A 22,601-nucleotide genomic window follows, 5' to 3' on the forward strand; every position below is an offset into this window, starting at 1 on the left:
ATCATGAGTGATGTCAGTGGGAGAGATTTCGACTATGTTAGAGCCGAAATCTCTCTGGGGCTTGCGGCAACAAGACCCTACCACAAGGGTCTCGTCGCAAGCCCGATGGTCGTGATGGTCTTGACCATCGCGACCATCTTCCTGGCCGCTCGCTATAGCTGTGGGTGGTCATCCACAGCTATGCGAGCGGCCAGGAGGCTGCTCTAAAAAAAAAATAGCCCGGCCCTGATTCAGAGCGAGCGCTCTGTCAGAGCGTCCGGCTCTGAATCAGGACCTATATCATGGCGATGTGTTTAAATAAAAAATAATAAATCATGAGTGTCTTTGGTTTGGTGCTAGTTTATTCTATATTAGGTACCGACCATTGCTCTGCATTGTGTACTGTATTATACTAAACATTGCACTGCCTGTGTTTTTTTTCTGTATGTGAAATTTTAAATAAAGAATTTAAAAAAGAATTGATCTTATTTTGCCTTATTTGTCTGTGTGTAACTTACCCATCAAATAATATTAATAGGGTTTAATTAAATTACTTATTGATATTACTTAAGCACAAAATGGGGCTTAATTAAAATGATACTTACCTACTTTTTGGCTGCCCCTGCGGTGCATCGTGGCCCCACCCCTGCGGTGCATCTTGGCCCCGCCCCCGCTATACAATGGTGTGATTACCAGCATTGTAAAGTGAGAGGCGGGGCTATGATTATAAGATTCAGCATAAATCGTGTCATCAAGCCACTCGCACCGACCACTTCACTTGGAAAGTGGGCGGTCACAAGGGTGCTCCAGGAGACTTGCCTGCTTTTCCGGGTGTCCATGAAAGTCACCCGAGATTCGGGAGTCTCCAGGATGTTGTGGGAGAGTAGGCAAGTATGATTAAAATCAAAAAGTACATTTGAAAGAATCCTTACAAGGGTGCGATTTTCTCATGCCAGCAATAACCACCACAAGCCAAAACTTGCAGCAGTCTGTCATTTACATTTTATACCAAAAACAATGACAGAATATCAAGTGGGTAAGCTAGGACCAAAAAAAAATACATACAAAATTACAAGTAGATTAACAGTCTGCTACATATTGACAATAGAGATTTGATGTAGACTTTTATCTGTCTTACACCTTTTATCCAGTGCTTGTTTTCCTATGTAAAAAGGTATCAGCGCTCAGGAAAAAGATACTGGTACTCACCTACAGTTACAAGCTAATACCAGATAAATAGAAGCTTCCATACTCTGAACATTCTTCAGATAATAATTTTATTAATTTCTGAAAGAATTTCACAGATTTCCTATTTCTGAAACTAATTTTAAGAATTAAAAATGAAATAAATAAAAGGTGCAAAACTGCCCTCCCCCTTTGTGTCATAAAAAGCTGTTACTTAATTAAATGAATTGTTGTTTACCCGTATAGTGTTATTTAAGTCTTCTATCACACTTCTATGGAGAAGTATGGCATCTGCGTAATTAGGAATTAAGTCAATGTTCTCCACTTCCACCTGCCCTTGTTTAAGTATGAACTGGACAGTCAAATCCAGCTGAAACTTCATTTTCTCATTGCGCAATCTAAAACAATAAAAGATTCCAGAGATTATATTTATGAATGAATAGCTATATTACAAACTATAAAAACTATGATGCCCTGGCAAATTACTACTCATTATAGTGGACTGTTCAATGAAAATAGCAAGATACCCAAGTGGAATACCGCATGTAGCAGAGGGATCTCAGAATGCTGGCGACGGAATCCCTACACCAGACAGAATCCCAGCGCCAGCATCCCGACCACCGGCATCTCGATGATAAGTATTTGGGTTAGGGGAAGGGTTAGAGCTAGAGGTTAAGGTTAGGCACTAGAGGGAGGGTTAGAGTTAGGTTGTGGGGGTGGGGAATGTTAGGGTTAGGCTGTGGGTGGGAGGGTTAGGCTGCAGGAAGTGAGGGGTAGGGGTTGGGGTAGAGGAAGGGAATTCTACTTACCTGCTTCTGTCAGGATTGTTACCTAGTCAGGATGCCGGCCTCGGCATTCTGTGTGCCGGGATGGCGAACGCCGGCATCCCGTACCCAACTTGTAGCAGATGCAAATGAGTGGTGCCAAATATGCAAGTGCAGATATATAGTGTTTGAAGAAACTAGTGTAAAAAAATCTGACAAATAAGTTGCATCTAGTTTTACACACTGCTATTAATAAACAAAGTGAAAGTATTAATTACATGTTGAGTTCTTGAATAATATTCTCAATGTCCTGCCGTGTTCTCTCATCTTCTTCTATCCTCTTATTTAGAAATTCCTGCATTTCAGCCAAAACGAGGGCCTTTCGTTTCACCTAAACAGGCAGACATTTTGAATGACACATTATATTAACTAGGCTATATAACATTTATACTTTGCTAATTTACATTAAAAAAAAACCCTATGTACAAAATATATTTTTCACCTCGGTCACCAATATCAACAATTTCCCTTTAAAAAAAAAATCTCAGCTATTTAACTAAATCAAGACCTGGGGGATGATATTTAAAAATTTCTATGTTCACAAAGCCAGTGGGATTTCAGAGAGATTGTCGCTACATGAACCACTGATTTCCGCTTTAAATTTAGTATCAGTCTCGCTGAAATCTCACCAGTTTTGAGCTTATAGATGCTCATATAATTCGAATTGTTAAGAAATTTCTTAACATTTTCTGGTTTAAACGTAAAATTCATTAGTTCGATCTGGTTCAACTGATGCAGTCAACCTGTCATCCAATGGTGAACCATACTCATGCATTAGTTTGTCTCGCATGTTCTCACATGAGGTTTGTGGTTGTTAGATGATAAAATATAAAATATACAATAAAATGTCTTAAATCAGTGGTTCACAAACTTTTTGAATCACAGCTCCCTAGTGTATCAACATTTTCACGGCTCCCCTAAGCCAAAAGTTTGTTATTGAGAAATTCTGAAAATTTTTTAGTAAAGTTAAGTAAATTGTGCTCCCCTGTCATCCTTAAGCTGGTACACACATAAAGATTTTCTGTCCAATCATCCAACTAGTTGATTGGTTGGAATGAAAATCTGGTAATGTATGGGAGTAAATGATGATCAGCAATTTGCTCCTAAACGCCAGAAAACAGATGAAAATGGTTGTCAGACAAGTTTGTTAAATGTTTGATCTGAACAATTTGTTCAAACAACAGTTTTTGTCCATATTCTGGTGTTTGGGAGCAAATTGCTGATTGTCATTTGTTTCATACCTTACCAGATTTTCATTCCAACCAATCAACTAGTTGGATGGTTGGACAGAAAATCTTTACGTGTGTACCCAGTCTTAGGATCAGTTATGTGGTGGTGGACAGGTTTGCTCTTCTTTTTGTCCACAGATTTAAATTACATTGACCATAAAGAATTTGATTGATTTGGTGCTTGACTACCATCCTGAGGCAAACTGCAAGTGTCCTGAGGCACCCCAGGGTGCCACAGCGCACAGTTTGGGAACCACTGTCTTAAATGGTTAAATGTTATCATATTTTTAACAGTATTTAAATTCAAACAGAAAACATTACTTTGTTTAATTTCGAAGTTCACACGGAAGTCTATACAATTGTACAATTATACATTGAGTAAAACTTGAACAGGTTGTAACAAGTTTGAGTTTAAAGTTTTAGTCTATTTAGCCCGAAGTTTGAGAATTTATTGTGAAGTTTTGAATTTTAGACCAAATTTGGAGCACTTCAATTTACAATCTAAAGTAGCTGGCTGGGACACCAGAAAATGACTTCTACAAGGTCACCAAGATTTGCTCTATATAAGATTGCTGTTACTAAATTGCATTTTAGGACTGGTAAATTGTTTATATTTATGCTTATTTTAACAAATACAATTTTATTAAAAACATTTATGAATTAACATTTAATCTAACTGCAGCTTTATTGCGGTGTTTATTTCTTTATATTAGTCTGCAGAGTGGTTTTTCTCCATTGCCCTGGGATATGACAGAAAAGTGGCCTCTGAATGGCACTGTGTCATAGCAACACACTAAAAAGCTCTGTTTAGGATATAAAATACAGAATGAAGCTGCAGGAGGGCAAATAAATTAAAATCATCATAAGGTGAAAAAACAAGAGATATGGTAAGAACTTACCTTTGTTATCTCTGTTTCTACGAAGTCCATAGGGTCCACAGGGTTGACCTTGGGGTATAGCTGGATCTGGATCCACGGGCACCACACAGTTAAAGCTTTGCTGCTCCCAGGATGCACTTGGGTTCGTCCTCCTCTATACCCCGCCCCCGGCCACAGGCACCTCAGTTGGTAAGCGGCTAAGGCCGGAGGAGGAGACTAAACAGAGAGAAGGAAGACTGGAACACACAAGAAACCATACTCACAGAAATGGGAGACGGAAAACCGGTGACCAGCCACACAGCCCATTTGAAGCCAGGTGCGGCAGGGCGGGCGCTCTGTGGACCCTATGGACTTCGTAGAAACAGAGATAACAAAGGTAAGTTCTTACCATATCTCTTGTTTTCTACTTCAGGGTCCATAGGGGGTCCACAGGGTTGACCTTGGGGATGTCCCAAAGCAGTTCAACTAAGGGCGGGGACGCTCCTGTGCTGAAAGGAGTACCCGGCGCCCAAAGGATGCATCCTGAGAGGCGAAGGTGTCAAACGCATAGAACCTCAAAAACGTTTGAATGGAAGACCAACTGGCCGCCTTACACAGCTGAACAGCGGAGGCGCCACGTCTAGCAGCCCAAGAGGGACCCACAGAACGTGTGGAATGAGCCTTAACAGAGGCTGGCACAAGTAAACCCTCCTGTGCATAAGCCTCACAAATAACAGAACGAAGCCAACGGGCTAACGTTTGCTTGTTGGCAGGCCAACCCCTCTTGTGAAAACCGAAGAGGACAAACAATGAATCCGACTTCCTAACCGAAGCAGTCCGGTCCACATAGATTCTAAGTGCCCGGACTACATCTAAGGAAGCCTCACCAGCTGAAAGATCAGGTGACTGAAAAGCTGGCACAACAAGTTCCTGATTAATGTGGAACTTTGAGACCACTTTGGGCAAAAACTCAGGACGAGTGCGGAGCACCGCTCTGTCCTGATGAAAAATCAGAAAAGGGGGGCGACAGGAAAGCGCCCCCAACTCTGACACCCTCCTGGCAGAAGCAATTGCTAGGAGAAAAACGGTCTTGAACGTCAGCCACTTGAGGTCCACCACCTCAAGAGGCTCAAAAGGAGGACCCTGCAAGACCCGTAGCACCATCGCCAAGTCCCAAGGAGCCACAGGAGGCACGAAGGGAGGCTGTATCCTGAGAACACCCTGGAAAAAGGTGTGAACATCCGGTAGTGTAGCAATCCGTCGCTGAAACCACACGGATAAAGCAGATACATGAACCTTCAGAGAGGCCAGGCGTAAGCCGAGGTCCAAACCTGATTGAAGGAACTCCAAGATTCTGTAAACCCGGAACACCTGAGGATCATAGTTTCTGGATTCACACCACTGAAAGTAAGTGCGCCACACCCTGTGCTAAATCCGTGCAAAGACATGCTTGCGTTCCCCTGACATGGTACCAATGACCGAACTGGAGAAACCCCTAGACCTCAAGACGGCTGTCTCAAGAGCCACGCCGTCAAAGACAGCCGACCCAGATCCGGGTAAAGGCAGGGTCCCTGAGACAACAGGTCCCGACGCTGAGGAAGAAGGTACGGAGCGTCGATGGAGAGAAACCGCAGATCGGAGTACCAAGGACGTCTGGGCCACGCCGGAGCTACCAGCACGAGCGTGCCGCCGTCCTGCTTGAATTTCCGCAGAACCCGAGGAAGTAAGGATATCGGAGGAAACAGATACGCCAGGTGAAACGTCCATTTCACCGACAACGCGTCTACCAGACTGGCGCCTGCGTCTCTTGTCCTTGACCGTAAACGGGCAACTTGTGATTGTGACGGGAGGCCAACAAGTCCAGCTCCGGCAGCCCCCACCTGTCCACGAGTAGCTGAAACACCTCTGGGTGAAGCGACCATTCCCCGGGATGCACGTCGTGACGGCTGAGGAAGTCCGCCTCCCAATTGAGGACTCCGGGAATGAAGACTGCCGAGATCGCTGGAATGTGACACTCCGCCCAAGCAAGGATGCGAGACACCTCCGACATCGCTGCCCGACTTCGAGTTCCTCCTTGGTGGTTGATATACGCCACCGTGGTGGCGTTGTCGGACTGCACCTGAACCGCCCTTCCGTGAAGAGCGGGACCGGACGACTGCAGGGCCCGATAAACCGCCCGCAGTTCCAGAATGTTGATGGGAACCAACGACCCTTAAGTGACAACGAGCCGGTCACTGCCCCCCAACCCCGAAGACTGGCATCCGTCGGGAGCAGGACCCAGTCCGGGATCCAAAAGGGGCGCTCCTCGACCAGATGAGCTGTCTGAAGCCATCAAGCCAAAGACTGCCGAACCTCCGGGGACAACACCAGCAACTGAGAGCGGATCCGGTGAGGTAACCCGTTCCATTCCGATAGAATCAGCCCCTGCAGGGGCCGGGAATGGAACTGGGCAAATTCCACCATGTCGAATGTTGACACCATGGAGCCCAAAACCCTCATAGCCGAATGGACCGACAGGCGGCAACTGCTCAGGCAACTGTGTATCCTCAGCTGCAGGGAGGAGACCTTCTCCGGGGTCAGGAAGATCCTTTGCTGACGAGAATCCAGCAGGGCTCCCAAATGAACCATCCGCTGAGATGGAATCAGGGAGGACTTTTTCCAATTTATCAGCCACCCGTGCGCTTGCAGGCAAGCGACCGTCAAGTGGAGATGATGAAGCAGTACCTCCGGGGAACTCGCCAGCAACAGGATACTCGTCCAGATACGGTAGTAGCCGTACATTCTGGTTCCGAAGATGTGCGGCCATGACCGCCATAATCTTCGTGAACACCCTCGGTGCCGTGGAGAGACCAAAGGGTAGCGCCCGGAACTGGTAATGGTGTTGAAGGATAGCGAACCTAAGATACCGCTGGTGCGAAGGTGCTATCGGAACATGGAGGTAGGCGTCCTGGATATCCAGGGACACCATGTAATCCCCCGGTTCCATCGCCAGAATGATGGAACGTAACGTTTCCATCCTGAACTTGGGAACTCTGAGGAATTTGTTCAGAGACTTCAAGTTGAGGATAGGGCGATGAGAACCATTGGGTTTCCGCACCAGAAACAGAGAAGAATAGTACCCCGTCCCTCGTTGTAATTGAGGAACGGGAACAATGACTCCTGCTGTCAGCAAGGACTCTATAGCTTCCTGAATCTGTAAAGACTTGGTCGTATCCTGAGAAGGACTCGTGCAGAAAAACTGGTGGGGCGGTCTGTGCCGAAAAGACAGGGCGTACCCATGGGAGACCACTTCTCGAACCCAGGCATCCGTGGTGGTATTGTGCCAGCACTGGGCAAATAGAAGAAGTCGGCCTCCCACTCTGGGGTCCCCCAGAGGGAGGCCCGTCCCATCAGGCAGAAGGTTTATCTTCCTGCTTGGAAGAAGGGCGCCTGACACTCCAGGGCTGCTTCTTGGGCTTAGAAGCGGCCTTGGTCGTCGACTGCCTCGGGAAGGACTGACCTTTGGCCTTGCCCTGAACCCGAAAGGACCGAAAAGCAGAGCTCCGTACCTTGGTAGGAGCAGAAGCCGAAGGGAGGAAGGCTGATTTAGACTTAGCCAGAGTGTCCACAATTTTGTCCAAGTCTGGACCAAAAAGCAACTCCCCATTAAAAGGTAAGGCCTCCAGTCCCTTTTTGGAGTCAGCGTCAGCTCTCCAAGACCTCAGCCACAAGGACCGACGCGCCGACACAGCTGCAGCCGACACCCGAGAGGTTAGCAGGCTTGCGTCTAACGATGCTTCCCCAATGTAGGAAGCCGCATCCCTCATTTGACCTATCAATGCTCTTTGGATCTCCGGAGCATCTTCCGGAAAGGTATCCTCTAAAGCATTGGCCCAGCTCTCGATGGCCTTAGCCACCCAAGAGATGGCCATGGACGGACGGGCCACCGCCCCCGAGAGAGAGTAGATAGACTTCAAACAAGTCTCCACCTTCCTGTCCGTGGGATCTTTCAGGGAGGAGATCGACGGGAAAGGCAGCGTAGCGCTTTTAATTAAGCGGGTAACGTGGGAATCCACCGCTGGAGGAATTTCCCACTTCCTGCAATGAGCCTCCGGAAACGGATAGTTCGAAGCCAACCGCTTCTGCGGTTGGAACCTCTTGCTGGGCAACTGCCAGGCCCCTGCCATATGATCCGTCAATTGATCGGACAGGGGAAAAACCGTCAAAGCTACCTTGGCCTTTTTAAAATTTGGGTATTTTGACCTGGGGGCGGGCACATCCTCCTCAATGTGAAGGATGGCCCGCACTGCCCTAACCAATGCCGGCACATTAATGGAAGACTTAGCCTCCATCTCCTGGGCCCCGGTATCCGAGTCAGAGTCTTCATGGATCTCCCCGTCATCCGAAGACACGTCCGTATCCGTGAACTGAGCCGCCAGTGAAGCCGGAACGGAACGCTTGGACGCCCGTGGGGGCAAATCACTGTGCAACATATTTTGAAAAGCCGATGACGAGGCCGCCAGACTCTGAACAGAGCTGGAGAGGACGTCCACCCAAGGCGGTGGTACTGTCTGAGGATACCCCTGAAAAGGTACCATCGACTGCTGCGGCACCGTGGGGGATTGCACGTATACCGGCAAACCCGCATAAGGACCCACAGTCTGAGACCCGGGAGGAGACTGCACCAGACGAGTCACACCCGGGGAACGGGGGATGGTAGGCTGGGGCAACGCCCTAGAAGGGGCCGCAGTCGGGACCGCAAGTCGGTCCGCGATTGACGCCAGCACTTGCCTAAACATTGCCCACGGAGGATCCTGCGCCACCGGGGGATTAGAGGGTCCAGGTACCAACTGGCACCGCCCGCACAGACCGTCCTGAGACAAATCTGCCCCGTCAACCCCTGCTGAACAGCGTCGGCAGGAAAACAACACAGGAGCCTCGGAGCGCTCATTCCCCTCATCAGACATGACACAAACTTTTTTGCAATAAAAGTGTCTCACCGAAATGAGGTAAGGCGTATAACAGCCACGCACTCCCAGGTATGCAACACAAACAGCCCACAATCTGGTACTGAGTAGCACACCACTGTATGTGACGGACCTCACAAATACGTAGATTTATATAAGTGAGGTACCCAGAAAGAACACCCCTCCCCCACGCACCTGCGGGCCGTAGGAGAAGGAAAGGGATAGGTAAAAAGCTGACAGTAAGTAGAAAATAAGCACAGACAGCAGCACTAGCAAAAGTCTCATACCATGCAGAGAAGTATTACTCCCTGCACCTTCCGCTACAATCAACCTCCCAGATTCAGTGTCTGGGAGGGCTATAGCGCTGCGAACACCGTCCTGATCAGGGGAGAGGTACGCAGGGGGACTGGTCCACTGTAAGCCTGCCTGGGAGCTCTGCGATGCTGCCTGAGGAAGATGGCCGCCGGAGAGCTCTGAAGAGGAGTGGCCAGAAGATAAAAGCCCAGCGACGCCAGCACACATGAGAGAAGGCGCGCTGGGCTGAGGGGAGGAGCGCTGAAGCAGGGAAGGCTGCCTCCCCTGCTAGTACTAAACCCCCGGGGAAGCCGGTTCCCCGCCGGTACTCACACCCCGGGGCCCAGCGGTCACGCGGGGTATTCCTGAAGAGGGGGAGCCTGCCGTCGCTACTAGCGCCGCCGGTCTGTCCCCAGAGACCGGCGGCATGAAGACTGCATTATCCCCGCGTGCAGCGCTTACAGCGCTGCACGCGGCTTACCTGGCCCCTTCAGTCCGGCAGCAGTCAGTGGGAGCTCCCGGAGCCACGCTAGTAGTGACTCCGGGGTCCCGCTGCGATCCCCGGATCAGTACCGGCGTCGCAGCGCCAGCGGGGCTGTTGGAGCGGCAGCGTAGACGTCCAGATGGACAGTCTGATGCTGCCGCTCTGAAGATAGTAAAAATAAAATAATAAAATCTTCGTTTTTAAAAACAAAAAATAAAGCTTAGGGGCTGCTTATGCAGCCCCACTGCGCAGGGTGACCCGACTCCAGCCGGGCACCAACTAAAAACTGAGGTGCCTGTGGCCGGGGGCGGGGTATAGAGGAGGACGGACCCAAGTGCATCCTGGGAGCAGCAAAGCTTTAACTGCGTGGTGCCCGTGGATCCAGATCCAGCTATACCCCAAGGTCAACCCTGTGGACCCCCTATGGACCCTGAAGTAGAAACCCATTTAATTATCTCTGTCCATTTACACTGTGTGGGAAATGTCTGACAAGGGCCATTTAATTATTATTATTTTTAACAAGACGTGAGTTAGAAATATTGCAGTTTTGGGAGAGCATAGTTTGCAGGACTGTAAGGTATACTGTATGTCTGGATTAAGGTTTTAACATTTCTTTACTATATAAATGTATAGAAAAAATTTCATCAGTAGCAAATAAATAAGGTGTCTACTTTACATGGCACTTCAACAGTGAACAGGATAAAGACGATAACAAGAAAATGCTATGTATTGTAAAACTATCCATAAACTACTTAAATGATCTAGAACCAAATGTTTAAACTTGATTCATGCTTGTGGTTAAGACAGCGAGAGGAGCAATTGTTACATACGTGCTGTTCATACTCCATCTTTGACCGCCTTGCCAGGCAGAAACGCTCCCACACTGGCAGCTCCAGGCCTTCTGGCATATGTTCTGGAGTGTCTAGTTCATCCATAGCTTTCATTAGCTGAACAATTGAGTCATTATATGCTTTTGACGATCCTGGACGATCACCAAATGGGGCCTCATTTTCTGTCTGAGTCCTAAGGCGTTGAACTCTAAACAAGTGGAGCACATCACAGCTGATTAAAACTTGCTACCTTAAAGTATCTAACAAATAGGTGCCAGTACAATCATTACATTGGTGAATCAGTATGTCTATATGATACATTCTGTTCCTAAAGTTTGTGTCTGGGTCCACAGCTGAGAGTTAACTATAGGACAAATATAAAATGTCTCATATCATTGTGTTACCATGACCCGGAATGACATATAAAATACTGTAATACATAAAAGCATTATGATTATTAGATATTTTTACATGATTACTGCCGTAGTATATGTCTAAAGTTTAAAATTGAAACACAATGGCTTCATCCCTTTCCTGTTTCATTGTCATAGTACCCCAGTGTTCAGGTACCGAACATAGGACGGGATGTACTAAGCTCTGGAAAGTGATAAATTAGAGAGTGATAAACTACCGACCAATCAGCTTGTGTAATTTTTCAAACACAGCCTGTAAGATGACAGTTGGGAGCTGATTGGCTGGTAGTTTATCATTCTCCAATTTGTCACTTTCCAGAGCTTAGTACATCTCCCCTTAGTACTGTGGGGCTAAACTTCATGTATTAGGCATTCCTGTATATGTATGCACCCCCAAAAAAATGTCCAAAGACAATACTACCTTGGTCTTCGTTTGTATAGTTTATAAAGCTGGTCCACATAGTGAGCCGAGATGTCAGAGAAATCCTTTTTAAATCCTCGATCTAACAACTACAACCAGAAGAAATTCAGTAATATGAATAGGATGATAAGCATGTAGCTTTTCAGTAGTATAAATGCTTGTGGTCGTTACCTTATCTTCTGCTACTAGGTCATCATAGGACTCCCTGAATGCCTCCACCTCAGCTTTGAAAGTCTTCACTAGTTCAGAAGTTTCATTCTGTAACAAAAATATATTTGCTTCCATAGTATATCTATACTAATATTATAAGAACGTTGTGTCTGTCTGTTTGTTCCAAGTTGGTGCAAAAACTACTGAACCGATTTTCATTAAAACGACATCATTTTGTATTGGAAACGCCTAGAAATAACCTGCACTTTGTTTCCTCTCGATCTGTCAAGTTAAACCTGAGCAATAACAAAAACAAAATCAATTGACATCATCCATGCAAGAGATAGGTGTGGCACCATGGGTACGGATGGTAAGGGGTGGGAGGAGAGGTGCTTTGTTCACTTCAATAGGATAGGCTACATAGCAGTCTGTGCACAGGGCACACATTGGTATGAGTGGTGGGTGAAGGGCTGTCTGTATAGGGCTGCTGGTCACATGGGCCACTCCTGTGACAGGGCCCCTATGTAAAGCTACACAACTAGAGCACCTGAAATAGAAAAAATGTTGGCAGAAGGAATTTCATCGTGGACAAAGCCACGGGCAACAGCTAGTCCAATAATATTTCCAAAAATGTCTGATGTCACTTGTAATAAAATGTATATTTTGTAACAGGAATTAGCTTATAGGTAGCAGCAGCCTTTTGGTCATTGCCTGGTGTTTTGTTACAAAATAAGTGTTTCCATACAGCAAACTCAAACCTTTTGAACATAAAAGTGCTGTAAGGAGGGCGATTCAGTTAGTAACTGGGCTGCAATGCAGCATTGCTCCTTTTTTATTGTATCCCATGAAGGTGCGCAGGAAAATTAATGATGAGCTGCTCTGATAGGCTGAAATGTGCGCAGCCAAACATCACAAGACGGTCGCCAACCACATTGACGCTAGTTAAATGGCCTCATATCAGTAGCTTTGCAGCAAAATAACACTCTCCTCTAGTGACTGATAATATGAATTACACAATGTTTGTATCTCTGAGGTCCTGCTGTCAGCCAGTCACTGTAGTCATTTTCTCTTCAGGGACAGGATCTCCTTCTGTTTTCTCCTGGTCTTTTTTCTTAGACCTCCATTTGTCTTTATGGACACACAATGGCCACACATTAGGCGCTTTACTCAGCTTCTCGCTGAGCCTCTATCTGATTGATTTCATTCTCATTGGACAGAACACTTCTAGCTTGCCTGCCTCTTACAGGATACACATCTCCTCCCTGAGCCCCTTACTGATAGCCGTAATGCTAAATAATATCAGCTGGAGGGATCAATACGCAATCAGTCAATCAGAACAGCTAGACGATGCTGCAGATAGCCATCATCAGTATTGTCTACTGTTGTACAGTCCTCTAGAATCAGCAAAAGATGCCTCTCCTAAAGGCTGTCTGCTTGTGCGTCCACTTCTTATTGTGTCACAATTATGGCACCATGTCCTCACTGTGCTCAGCATACACTACCCTCACCCATTCAGTCTCGCCTGGCATAAAGTGATCAACAATATACAAAAGCTATACTCTGAAGTACATTACAGCAAATTTCAATACACCCACAGATTTGTCGATTTCTCTGTAAAGGATGAACTTGATACGTGTGTTTTGCATAGAAATTAAGCCAACTGCTGCGACTCGCAGATACGGCTTTCTCGCAAAGCCACGTCCCCTAAACACGACACCATGCCCCCCAACCGTGAGTCCAAGCCCTTTAATTTCGGGAGCATGGCTGTGCCGTGCGCAAAGGTCCCTGATTGGGAGGTATGCTAATAGCCGGATGTCTGATCCCTGAAAATAAGCAAATTACGCCCACAAGGTCACAAGGTGCTCGTAGTAATATCAGATATATGCCGATTGCTGTTTTGAAACCGATTTGTGCTGCTCTGATGGAAATGAGGAAGAAAAGCATGTCAATTGTTTCCATCAAACTTGTAGCTGGTGGCTTGAATGTATGTGTTGCAGCCCGAAAACCATTGGTTAGGCTCATAATAATAAAAGCACGCTATTGTGGGCGAAAAAGCACAGGAGCTAGACCACTAGTTAGTGGAAGATGTTTTTTTGGGCGTGATGTTTAGTCAACACAAAGACATGCTGAAGAACATGGTTTGACCACCCCAGAGTCTTGATTGCAATAGAATTGAACTCCTTTGGGATAATCTGGACAGGTGTGTTCGAGTTCGCATTCAAGAGACAAAATCACTTTTGGGAGTTGCTACAAGACAAGTGTGCTGTATTCTGTCAGACAAGTTGCCTGAGAGAATGCCCTGCGTTTGCACTGCTGTGATCACCACTAAGGGTGGATACTTTGATGAGAAAAAAATTTAAGGAAATCGAGACTCAATTTATTTGTAAACAATGTGTATGAGTACAAAACATGCTTATTTGCCAAAATTAATATATATTGATCACAAACTAGCTTCTTTTGTTCATTACTTTCCAAAAAATGGACGATTTGGGTGGTGTATTAAATTCATAAGCTGTAGTGTATGCTTATGCACTATGGAATGAATATTTTACACACAAAAATTTACAAATGTCCAACTTTAAATAAGCCCTTTGCATACAATGCAAAGTTACTACTGTAAAATACACAGATTTTTCATTTATTAAAGAAACCAGTATAATTTATGTGGATATAAAAGGTCAGCATCAAATACCAATATAGATATGTCGCTCACCTTCTGTTTGCGTTTTGTGCCCAGTATATGGTTTAGTTGTGCTGCTCTGGTATTGATCTCATCTTCAATAAGAATAGAGAGTAGAAGATTGCTTATTTTCAGTTCCTCCTGTCCAGTATAAAGTTTACAAGTTCAGTCTTTGTTATCCCATCAATTCAGTTTGTAAACTCACATTTCAGCTGTAACTCAGTTGTTAATGCTGTATTCATTTGCAAACCAGTGAGGACTCTAACTGATTATTCTTTCCCTATGGAACATTGTTGTAACATATCTATTGTTTTTCTTGCTGGTCAACCATCATATATAATTACCATAACAGGGGAATAAGCTCAACTCAACTCAACTCAACACACTGTTCTTTATCTCTCTTTACACTGCTTAGTAAATAGACCCCTAAATGTGAATAGGTTTTTCAATTATGAAATGTTCCATTTTGCGTTTCATTACCCACACTAGCAATTGTCTTGCCATTGGCTACAAGATGGAGGCCAAAAACCTTCCATAATATTTTTAACTCTGTATTTTGATGTGTCCTATATGAAAAATATTGTTACAGCCAAATTTGTAATTTGATTTAAAAAATGGCATTAAAGTATAAAGGTTACCTGGTAAATGACCATTTCAGTTTTCACCTTCTTTTGAAATAATCTTGTTAAAACATCATCAAAAGCTTGTGTGGTTTCCATGATTGAGGTCTGAATCTTTTTCATTTCTGCTTCTAGTATCTAAAGTAATTAAAAAGTTCTAAGTGAACAAGTATATTATGTGTTCAATATTTAAAATTGTAAACAAAACCACAAAAACCCAAAGCTGCCTTGCATTTCAGTCAAGGGTAATCTGGTAAATGAGCAGGGATAAGTACAGGAGCGACCAATCAGTCAAACCAAAACCCCCAAAATATCTATAAATTCCTGCAAAGAGCCATGCCCCCCCAGTCATCTTCACATGCATCAGACTTACCAACATGCCACTTACATGCTTATTAGACCTCCTCACATGCCATCTACTTCACCACATGCCTGTTACATGCCCATCAGACCTCCCCAAATGTCCTTTATATGCATAGAACACCTACTGACATGCAATCAGACCTCCCCACATGCAACTGAATTTCCTCCTAAGACCCCTGATCTCCCCACATGCCATCAGACCTCCCCACATACTCTTTACATGCATTCTATGCCTTCTCACACCTCCACAACTACAGGTAAAGACTGTAGATTATGTGGCGCAGGAGAAGACAGAAGAGCACAATACACTCTCTACTCCTTCTCTGGTATGCTGCGTGATGTCCCTGTGTTGCAGAGGAGCTCATGTGTCCAGGAAGTCATCTGCTATAAGTTCACAGAGCCTCATGTGGCTCAAAGAGACTGATTGGCCGCTACATACTTAGAAAATCAAAATGGAGGCGTCTGCAAAATGTTGCATCTCCAGGTGGGAGAAGCTGGGAGATTCAGATGTTATCCAATGTATGTTTACTAGAGACAATCATTAATATTATACAAAGGCGATAGGGAGAGCACATTCCCTGGGGCTGGTGTAAAACTGCACCTTTTGAATGTACTTTATGTGCATTTAAATACAGAATTTTACCAATGTAATAAAAAGATTTAATTGAAAAGGGACATACAAATGTAATAAAGCCAGTTTGTTTGCTCCTTCACTCTTATGATTTACATAAGGTATTAATGACATTTAACAGTGCAGTTTTATTTAAGAGAAAAATGAAAAAGTAAAAATGAATGAAGAGGACACTTCTTAGGAACTAGTAGGGGGGATTTTCAAACAACCTTTTTGCTATTCTCCAGGTGCATTTCTGACTGTACATACAATATGTGCTTGCCTTTATACATGTGTGCACAAGTATGCATGTTTTGGCCGCACATAAAGGACACATGCATCGGCGTAACTACCATAGGTGTAAGGGGTGCAGCTGCTATGGGGCCCAGAGCTTTGAGGGGCCCATCTTCCTTGTTAAAGTTCCATGTGTTATATACAGCTGGCTTGCCGAGTTAGGTTAGACACTGTCTCCTGGCAGTGGCCCTATAGTAATGGCCCCTTCAGCAGTGCACCTATAGTAATGCCCCTGTAGTAGTGCCCATATAGTAATGCCCCCGTAGTAGTGCCCATATAGTAATGCCCCCATAGTAATGCCCCTGTAGTAGTGCCCATAAAGTAATGACCCCGTAGCAGTGCCCATATAGTAGTCATGACATCTCTCCCATAGAGCCTGTGGGGAGAGCTGGAAGCTGGCGTTCAGGAGAGAACTCCAGCCTCCGGCTACTGCGGCGCTGCAGGAAAGGAGCTGGACGTCCACTGGTAATTAATAAAATCTCAGCGGGCGTCCGGCTTGGAGTCCCCCTGCGGTGCCTGGCTGGAGGACACTGGTGGCGAGTGCAGCGGTGCACCCGGTGCAGGTACACCTCCAGCCCCCCCTAGTTGCGACCCTGCTCTGCCCAATCTCCTGCACTGAAAGGGCCAGGCTAATGAAAAATAAGTAGACCCCTGGTTCTGGAAGCAGTTAACGCTCATTTCAGCTCACACCTACAGAGGTAAATGAGCATTAACTGCAGCATATGGGCTGATTGCAGGTTTATTGAGGGTCCTGTACCCAGGAATACAGACCGCACAGATCAACCCTTGGCTAACTGAATCTTCCTCTATCTGGTCTGATGGAGGCACAATTATAAACTTTTAACTTGGGTAGTATGGTGGCACAGTGCTTAAACTTTCTAGCTTGCAGTACTTGATTCCAACTAGGGCATTATCTGTGTGGAGTTTGTATGTACTCCCATATTTGCACGTTTTTCCTCCAAGTGCTCCAGATTCCTCCTACAGACCAATAACAACACCCTAGTGTCAATGGAATATAGTGGTGTTATAGAAATAAACAACAATACTAATAAAGCTAAAAGTTCTACTCTAGTAAAATAATATTAAACTTAGATAACCAAAAAAAACTAAATTCCGTTAAATATTAATCACAGAACCGATTCTGCTGATATGTTGTGTCATATGTGTCATATTGTGTGTTGACACAATACATACTACGTGCCAGCAGAGAGCATATGAGGACAGGCTTCCTGTTGTGTTATATTACCTTCCTGTACTTGTCTTTCTCCTCATTCAGCTCTTTACATTTCTTATCATAGTCTTTGAACTGCTTTTTTTCATCTTCAGTCCATTCTGCTTCGGCCTTAGACAGAAACCCTGGAAGCGGGACTTCCTGAAATGGGCCAAATAAAATGAATGTAAAATTATGAAACTTTAATATCAATAACAGTAGGATGATGGTGATGATGTATAAGAAGCCAGCATGAAATGGATATAGATAGAAAAGGTTCATATCTATAGGACACGTCGAAGCTTGATGGGTTATTGCAGTCACTGATCTAATTAAGGGAACTAAACTACAAATAAGATTTTTCCGACTGTTCAATGGTGACACTTTCCCACCATATGGCTTCATGGCTGGTAATGGCTATCTGCATGTATTATAGTTACAAGGCGAAGTTCATCAGTCTTACGAGCAGGGCCCTCTACCCTCTTGTGCTTCTCCCTACTTTAGTTTCATCTACTTCTTACTCACCATTAGGGCACCTTACACTTGGTTGCTTATGCTCTGTTGCTTATCTGGGTGTTATGGTCGCTAATGTAGCAATATATATTATCCATGTCCTGGTCCTGTAGTGTATTGTTCTGTAAGTCACTTGTCTATAACTTGTTTATGTACTTTGTAAGGCGCTGCGGAACATTTGTGGCGCCATATAAATAAATTATATTAATCATAATAATAATAAAATTACAATGATATACTGTATCTCTACCAGATATAGGACAGTACTGAATATTATATATTCCATATTCCTATTAACATGTAACAGTAATGTAGGAAATATTAAAAAAAGTTAGTAAACTGTCTTTGCTTATCCCTTATTGATGATAAACACAATTTCCTGATATTGGCAATGTACCATATAGAGGTACCAGAATGTCTCACCGTTCTTAATATATCTTCCTTCTTCACCTCTAGGACACCTCCCATCATGTCATTGAGTGCACGTTGTTTGGCGTTGTCTTCCTACAGGAAATAAGAAATATATGATTCTGAGCCCCATACTTATCTTTCACATCACTACAACTCATTTTCTACCAAAAAAAAATGGAACTGCTCTAATTAAACACATGCGAATGCTTACTGGGAGTGCTTAGTAAGTGTCTTTCAAACTAATGATAGCATAAGATATGTCTATAACACCTCATGCACATGTGTCATAATAAGGTATGAGTCCATGTTTACATTGGACATGTCTTATAATAAGGGGCGAGTCTATCTTTTGGATCTTGAAGCCAGTGAGTATGGTGTGTGGTGGGTGGTAAAGGTCACTGTATCGCTGCATCAAACAAGCACCATAATCCCAGGAAACAGACTAGTGAATACATCACACCTGTGTCATTAACAATGAATATCTCTGCAGAGCTTTTCCAGCTGTATGTACCTGTGCAGCCAGGCGTTTCTCCTCTTCCTGTTTCGCATGCTGCTCTGCCTGCACCTTCTGTTCAGATGTTAAATATTTTTCAACTTTTATCTTTAGTCAAAGAGAAAAAATCCAGTTACAGAAATCAGACATTAATCAATTTCAGCCACACACTGGACCTCATTCAGAGTGGGCCGAAGCGGCCGCACGGTCATACGCCACCGATGTTCGCTATACTGCGCATGCATAAAGTCCGCAATGCGCGTGCGCAAACTAGCCGCTACGATCAGAAATTTCTCTCTCCTTGAACACAGCCAGGTCGGTAGTTTGAGTGACAGATTGAGGCGTTTGTGGGTGGTAACAGGGGAAGGTGCTTGAAAACGGAGGAGTGGAGATCCGAACGCAGGCGTGCCTAATTATGCGAACGGCGTTTTATGGGAGTGCATACGGTTTATGGGAATGCATAATTAACAAAGTAGCGTCATGGCACATGTGACATGGGAGGTTTTTACACTGACACGATCGTAGAGCTTAAGAGAGGGTATGGTCAACCTTAAGCTCTACGACCAGTTCCGATGGTTCTCGATGGTCTCGATTAATCCTTATATGCCCAGAGATGACGTGTAATGCGTACGAGAAGGGGGCGTATTTTTTTGTCTTCCGGCCGCTTCCTCCCCTTGGTCGGCCAGCTACCGATCTGAACTTAGGGACGCAACTTGCGAGGGAATCATTTGCATATCCGGTCCCTTTTCCCGTACAACCGTGCGGCCGCTTGGACTGACTCTGAATTAGGTCCTCTGTCTCATAGAAAGGCCAATCTTACATATATCGGGTCCGATTCAGAGTTGAACGCAAGTCGGCCAAAAGGAAAAGTGGATATTTACCCGAATGCCGAGTTGTACTCATCTATATGACCACACAGCTCCTGTCCAAGCCGTCATCATCATTATCAGCATGCACTAGTACACAAGCCCTATACCAGGTGTAAGAGCTCTGTCTCTGCACGCTCACTACTTAGCATAGACTGCAATGCCGTCTACATCCGATTCCATAGGGGACAGGCTTCAAGACAGTGGGGTATAGAAGGTGTTGAGTGGGAGCTGGCACTTTAAATTTTTAAGAAGTGTGACTAGCTCCTACCCCTCTCCAAGCCCAGTCTTAAAAAAAAAAGTGTGCCCGAAGAGAGCTGAGAAAAAACAAACAGCAGAGGAGGCAAAGCAAGTACACAGAATATATGAAAATTTGAAAAACAGTAACACAGCCAGAAACATCAAACCATTCTCTAACAGTCATAACATAAGATGACCCCACGAGCAGCCGCCCACGAGGAACCCACTGAGTGAGTGGAATGCGATGTAATAGAAGGTGTAGGCTCCCTAGATGAGGCCATATATTCCTGTCTGATGGTCAGATGAATCCAGCGGGCCAGTGACTGTTTGGAAGCTGGCCAACCAGGACGAGCAGCATCATACGAAACAAAAAGAGTCTGTTTTACGTATGTCTGCAGTCCTCTCCACATATGTAAAACAGACACTCTTTTTGTTTTGTATGATCTTGACGAAGGTGAATCCTATGGAAGAACCAGTACCACAATAGGTTGGTTGATGTGGAAAGCCGAAACCATCTTTGGAAGAAAGTCCATTCTAGTATGAAGTTCCGCTCTGTCCTCGTGAAATACCAAGTAAGGAGAACGACAGGATAGAGCTCCCAGTTCCGACACCCTCCTGGCTGAGGCCAGTGCGAGAAGAAGTGTTACCTTCCATGAAAGGTATTTTAACTCCAGCGACTCCAAAGGTTCGAACAGAGAAGACTGTGAGAAGGAAAGTACGAGATTCAAATCCCATGGAGCTGTAGGAGGGACAAAGGGTGGTTGTAACCGAATCACACCTTGTAGAAAAGTCTGTACCTTCGGTATCAAGACTAGCTTTTTCTGGAAGAAAACCGTCAGAGCTGAAATTTTAACTTTCACAGAACCCAACCGCAGACCACTTGAGAAACCTGCTTGCAGAAAAAGCAGAAGTCTGGCTAGGTTGAATTCTGTAGGAGGAGGCCTTCTACATTCACACCACCATGAAACATAAGTCTTCCAAATACGGTGGTAATGTTTAGAAGTAACTTCCTTCCGAGCTCTAAGCATAGTAAGGATTACCCTGGATGGGATCCGTTTACATCTCAAGATGGCCCTTTCAACAGCCATGCCGTCAAACGTAGCGCCATGCCGTCAAACGTAGCCGCTTTAAGTCTGGATAGACTAAAGGACCTTGTAGTAAGAGATCTTCTCTCAGAGGAAGAGGCCACGGATTGTCGTTCAGCAGAAGTTGAAGGTTGGAATACCAAGCTCTGCGAGGCCAATCCGGAGCTACCAATAGAATCTCGGCCTTCTCCCTTTTGATGCATTGTAGAATTCAAGGGAGAAGAGGAAACAGATAGACAAATTGGAACTGCCATGGTGTTGACAGTGTGTACACTACCACTGCCTCCGGGTCTCTCGTCCGAGAGCAGTAGAGGAGCAGTTAATGATTTTGTCTAGGTCGAATCTGTGGAAGACCCCACTGTTGGACCAGTTGTTGAAAAACCTGCGGATGTAGTGCCCATTCCCCTGGATGCACGTCCTGCCGGCTGAGGTAGTCTGCCTCCCAATTTTCTACACCTGGAATGAAGATTGCTGAGATTGCCATTGCGAACCGGTTAGTATCCGGCTTACTTCTTTCATAGCCGCTCGACTTCTGGTGCCGCCATGTCTGTTTATGTATACCACTGTTGTGGCGTTGTCCGACTGGACCCTGACTGCTCGGCCCCGCAACAGATGATCTGCTGTCTGTATCACGTAGAACACTGCCTGCAATTCTAATATGTTTATCGGCAGACTCGCTTCCTGTGCTGTCCAGCCGCCTTGGAAGTGATGTTCCTGAATCACAGCCCCCCATCCTCTCAGAGAAGGAATATCTGAGTTCTGGGACTTAACCTTACTCATTGTCGAAGGAAAATATGAGATCCTGGCCACTGACAGAGGAGGTGTAGCTGAAACGTCCTGGAGTGAAAGCGTCTGTAAGGAATGGCCTCGAATGCCGCAACCTTCCCTAGGAGGCGAATGCTAACATGCACCGATACCAGTTGATGTCGAAGGACCGTCCTCACCATCTCCTGAATGGAAGTTGCTTTTTCCTGAGGGAGGAACACTCGCTGACATAAGGTGTCCATGATCATTCCCAGAAACTGTAGCGTCTGCATCGGTTGCAGATGAGACTTGGGAAAATTCAAGATCCACCCATGACAAATGAGAAAGCTGTGAGTTGCTGTGATGTTCAGCAGTAATTGGTCCCTGGAATGCAGGGGTGGACCCAGACTGTTCTTGTAGGGGGGCCATTAATGATTAATTATGATGATTCCTCTTTCCTGTATTGGCACCTCCCCATTCTGTTCCCATCGCCTCCCCTTTACAGGTTTTTGTGTGGCCACATTTATTATTACAATGTATATATTTACGTATTCACTATGTGTGAATACACAGTTTTAGCACCAGCAGCCATCTCTCTGCTCCCCCCTCCCCAAGCCATCTCCCTGCAACCCCCCTTTCTGTCCTAGATCAGAAGCCATCCTCCCCTTTGTGCAGGGGCAGAAGCAGCCATCTCCCTGCTCCCCACTCCCCCAGCCATCACCCTGCTCCCCCCTTCCCCAGCCATCTCCTTGCTCCCCACTCCCCCAGCCATTTCCCTGCTCCCGCCTTCCCCAGCCATCTCCCTGCACCCCCCTTCCCCAGCCATCACCCTGCTCCCCCCTTCCCCAGCCATCTCCCTG

General features: G+C 45.4%; 1 protein-coding gene across 1 annotated transcript in view; it reads right to left on the bottom strand.

The window, feature by feature from the left end:
* The window catches only part of CFAP43 (cilia and flagella associated protein 43), a 119,722-nt gene that overhangs the window by 16,697 nt on the left and 80,424 nt on the right, over positions 1-22,601 (bottom strand). The window contains exons 25-34 of the mRNA XM_088475760.1: positions 18,825-18,914; positions 18,326-18,406; positions 17,426-17,551; positions 14,931-15,050; positions 14,326-14,433; positions 11,634-11,720; positions 11,463-11,551; positions 10,629-10,836; positions 2,207-2,319; positions 1,403-1,562 (exon numbers count right to left, since the gene is read on the bottom strand). Coding sequence (XP_088331886.1) covers positions 1,403-1,562; positions 2,207-2,319; positions 10,629-10,836; positions 11,463-11,551; positions 11,634-11,720; positions 14,326-14,433; positions 14,931-15,050; positions 17,426-17,551; positions 18,326-18,406; positions 18,825-18,914 — 1,182 coding nt within the window. The remainder of the gene's footprint in view (positions 1-1,402; positions 1,563-2,206; positions 2,320-10,628; positions 10,837-11,462; positions 11,552-11,633; positions 11,721-14,325; positions 14,434-14,930; positions 15,051-17,425; positions 17,552-18,325; positions 18,407-18,824; positions 18,915-22,601) is intronic.

This window comes from Taudactylus pleione, unplaced genomic scaffold, assembly GCF_031769625.1.
Source record: "Taudactylus pleione unplaced genomic scaffold, aTauple2 ptg000178l, whole genome shotgun sequence".
In the NCBI taxonomy this organism is placed as follows: Eukaryota; Metazoa; Chordata; class Amphibia; order Anura; family Myobatrachidae; genus Taudactylus; species Taudactylus pleione.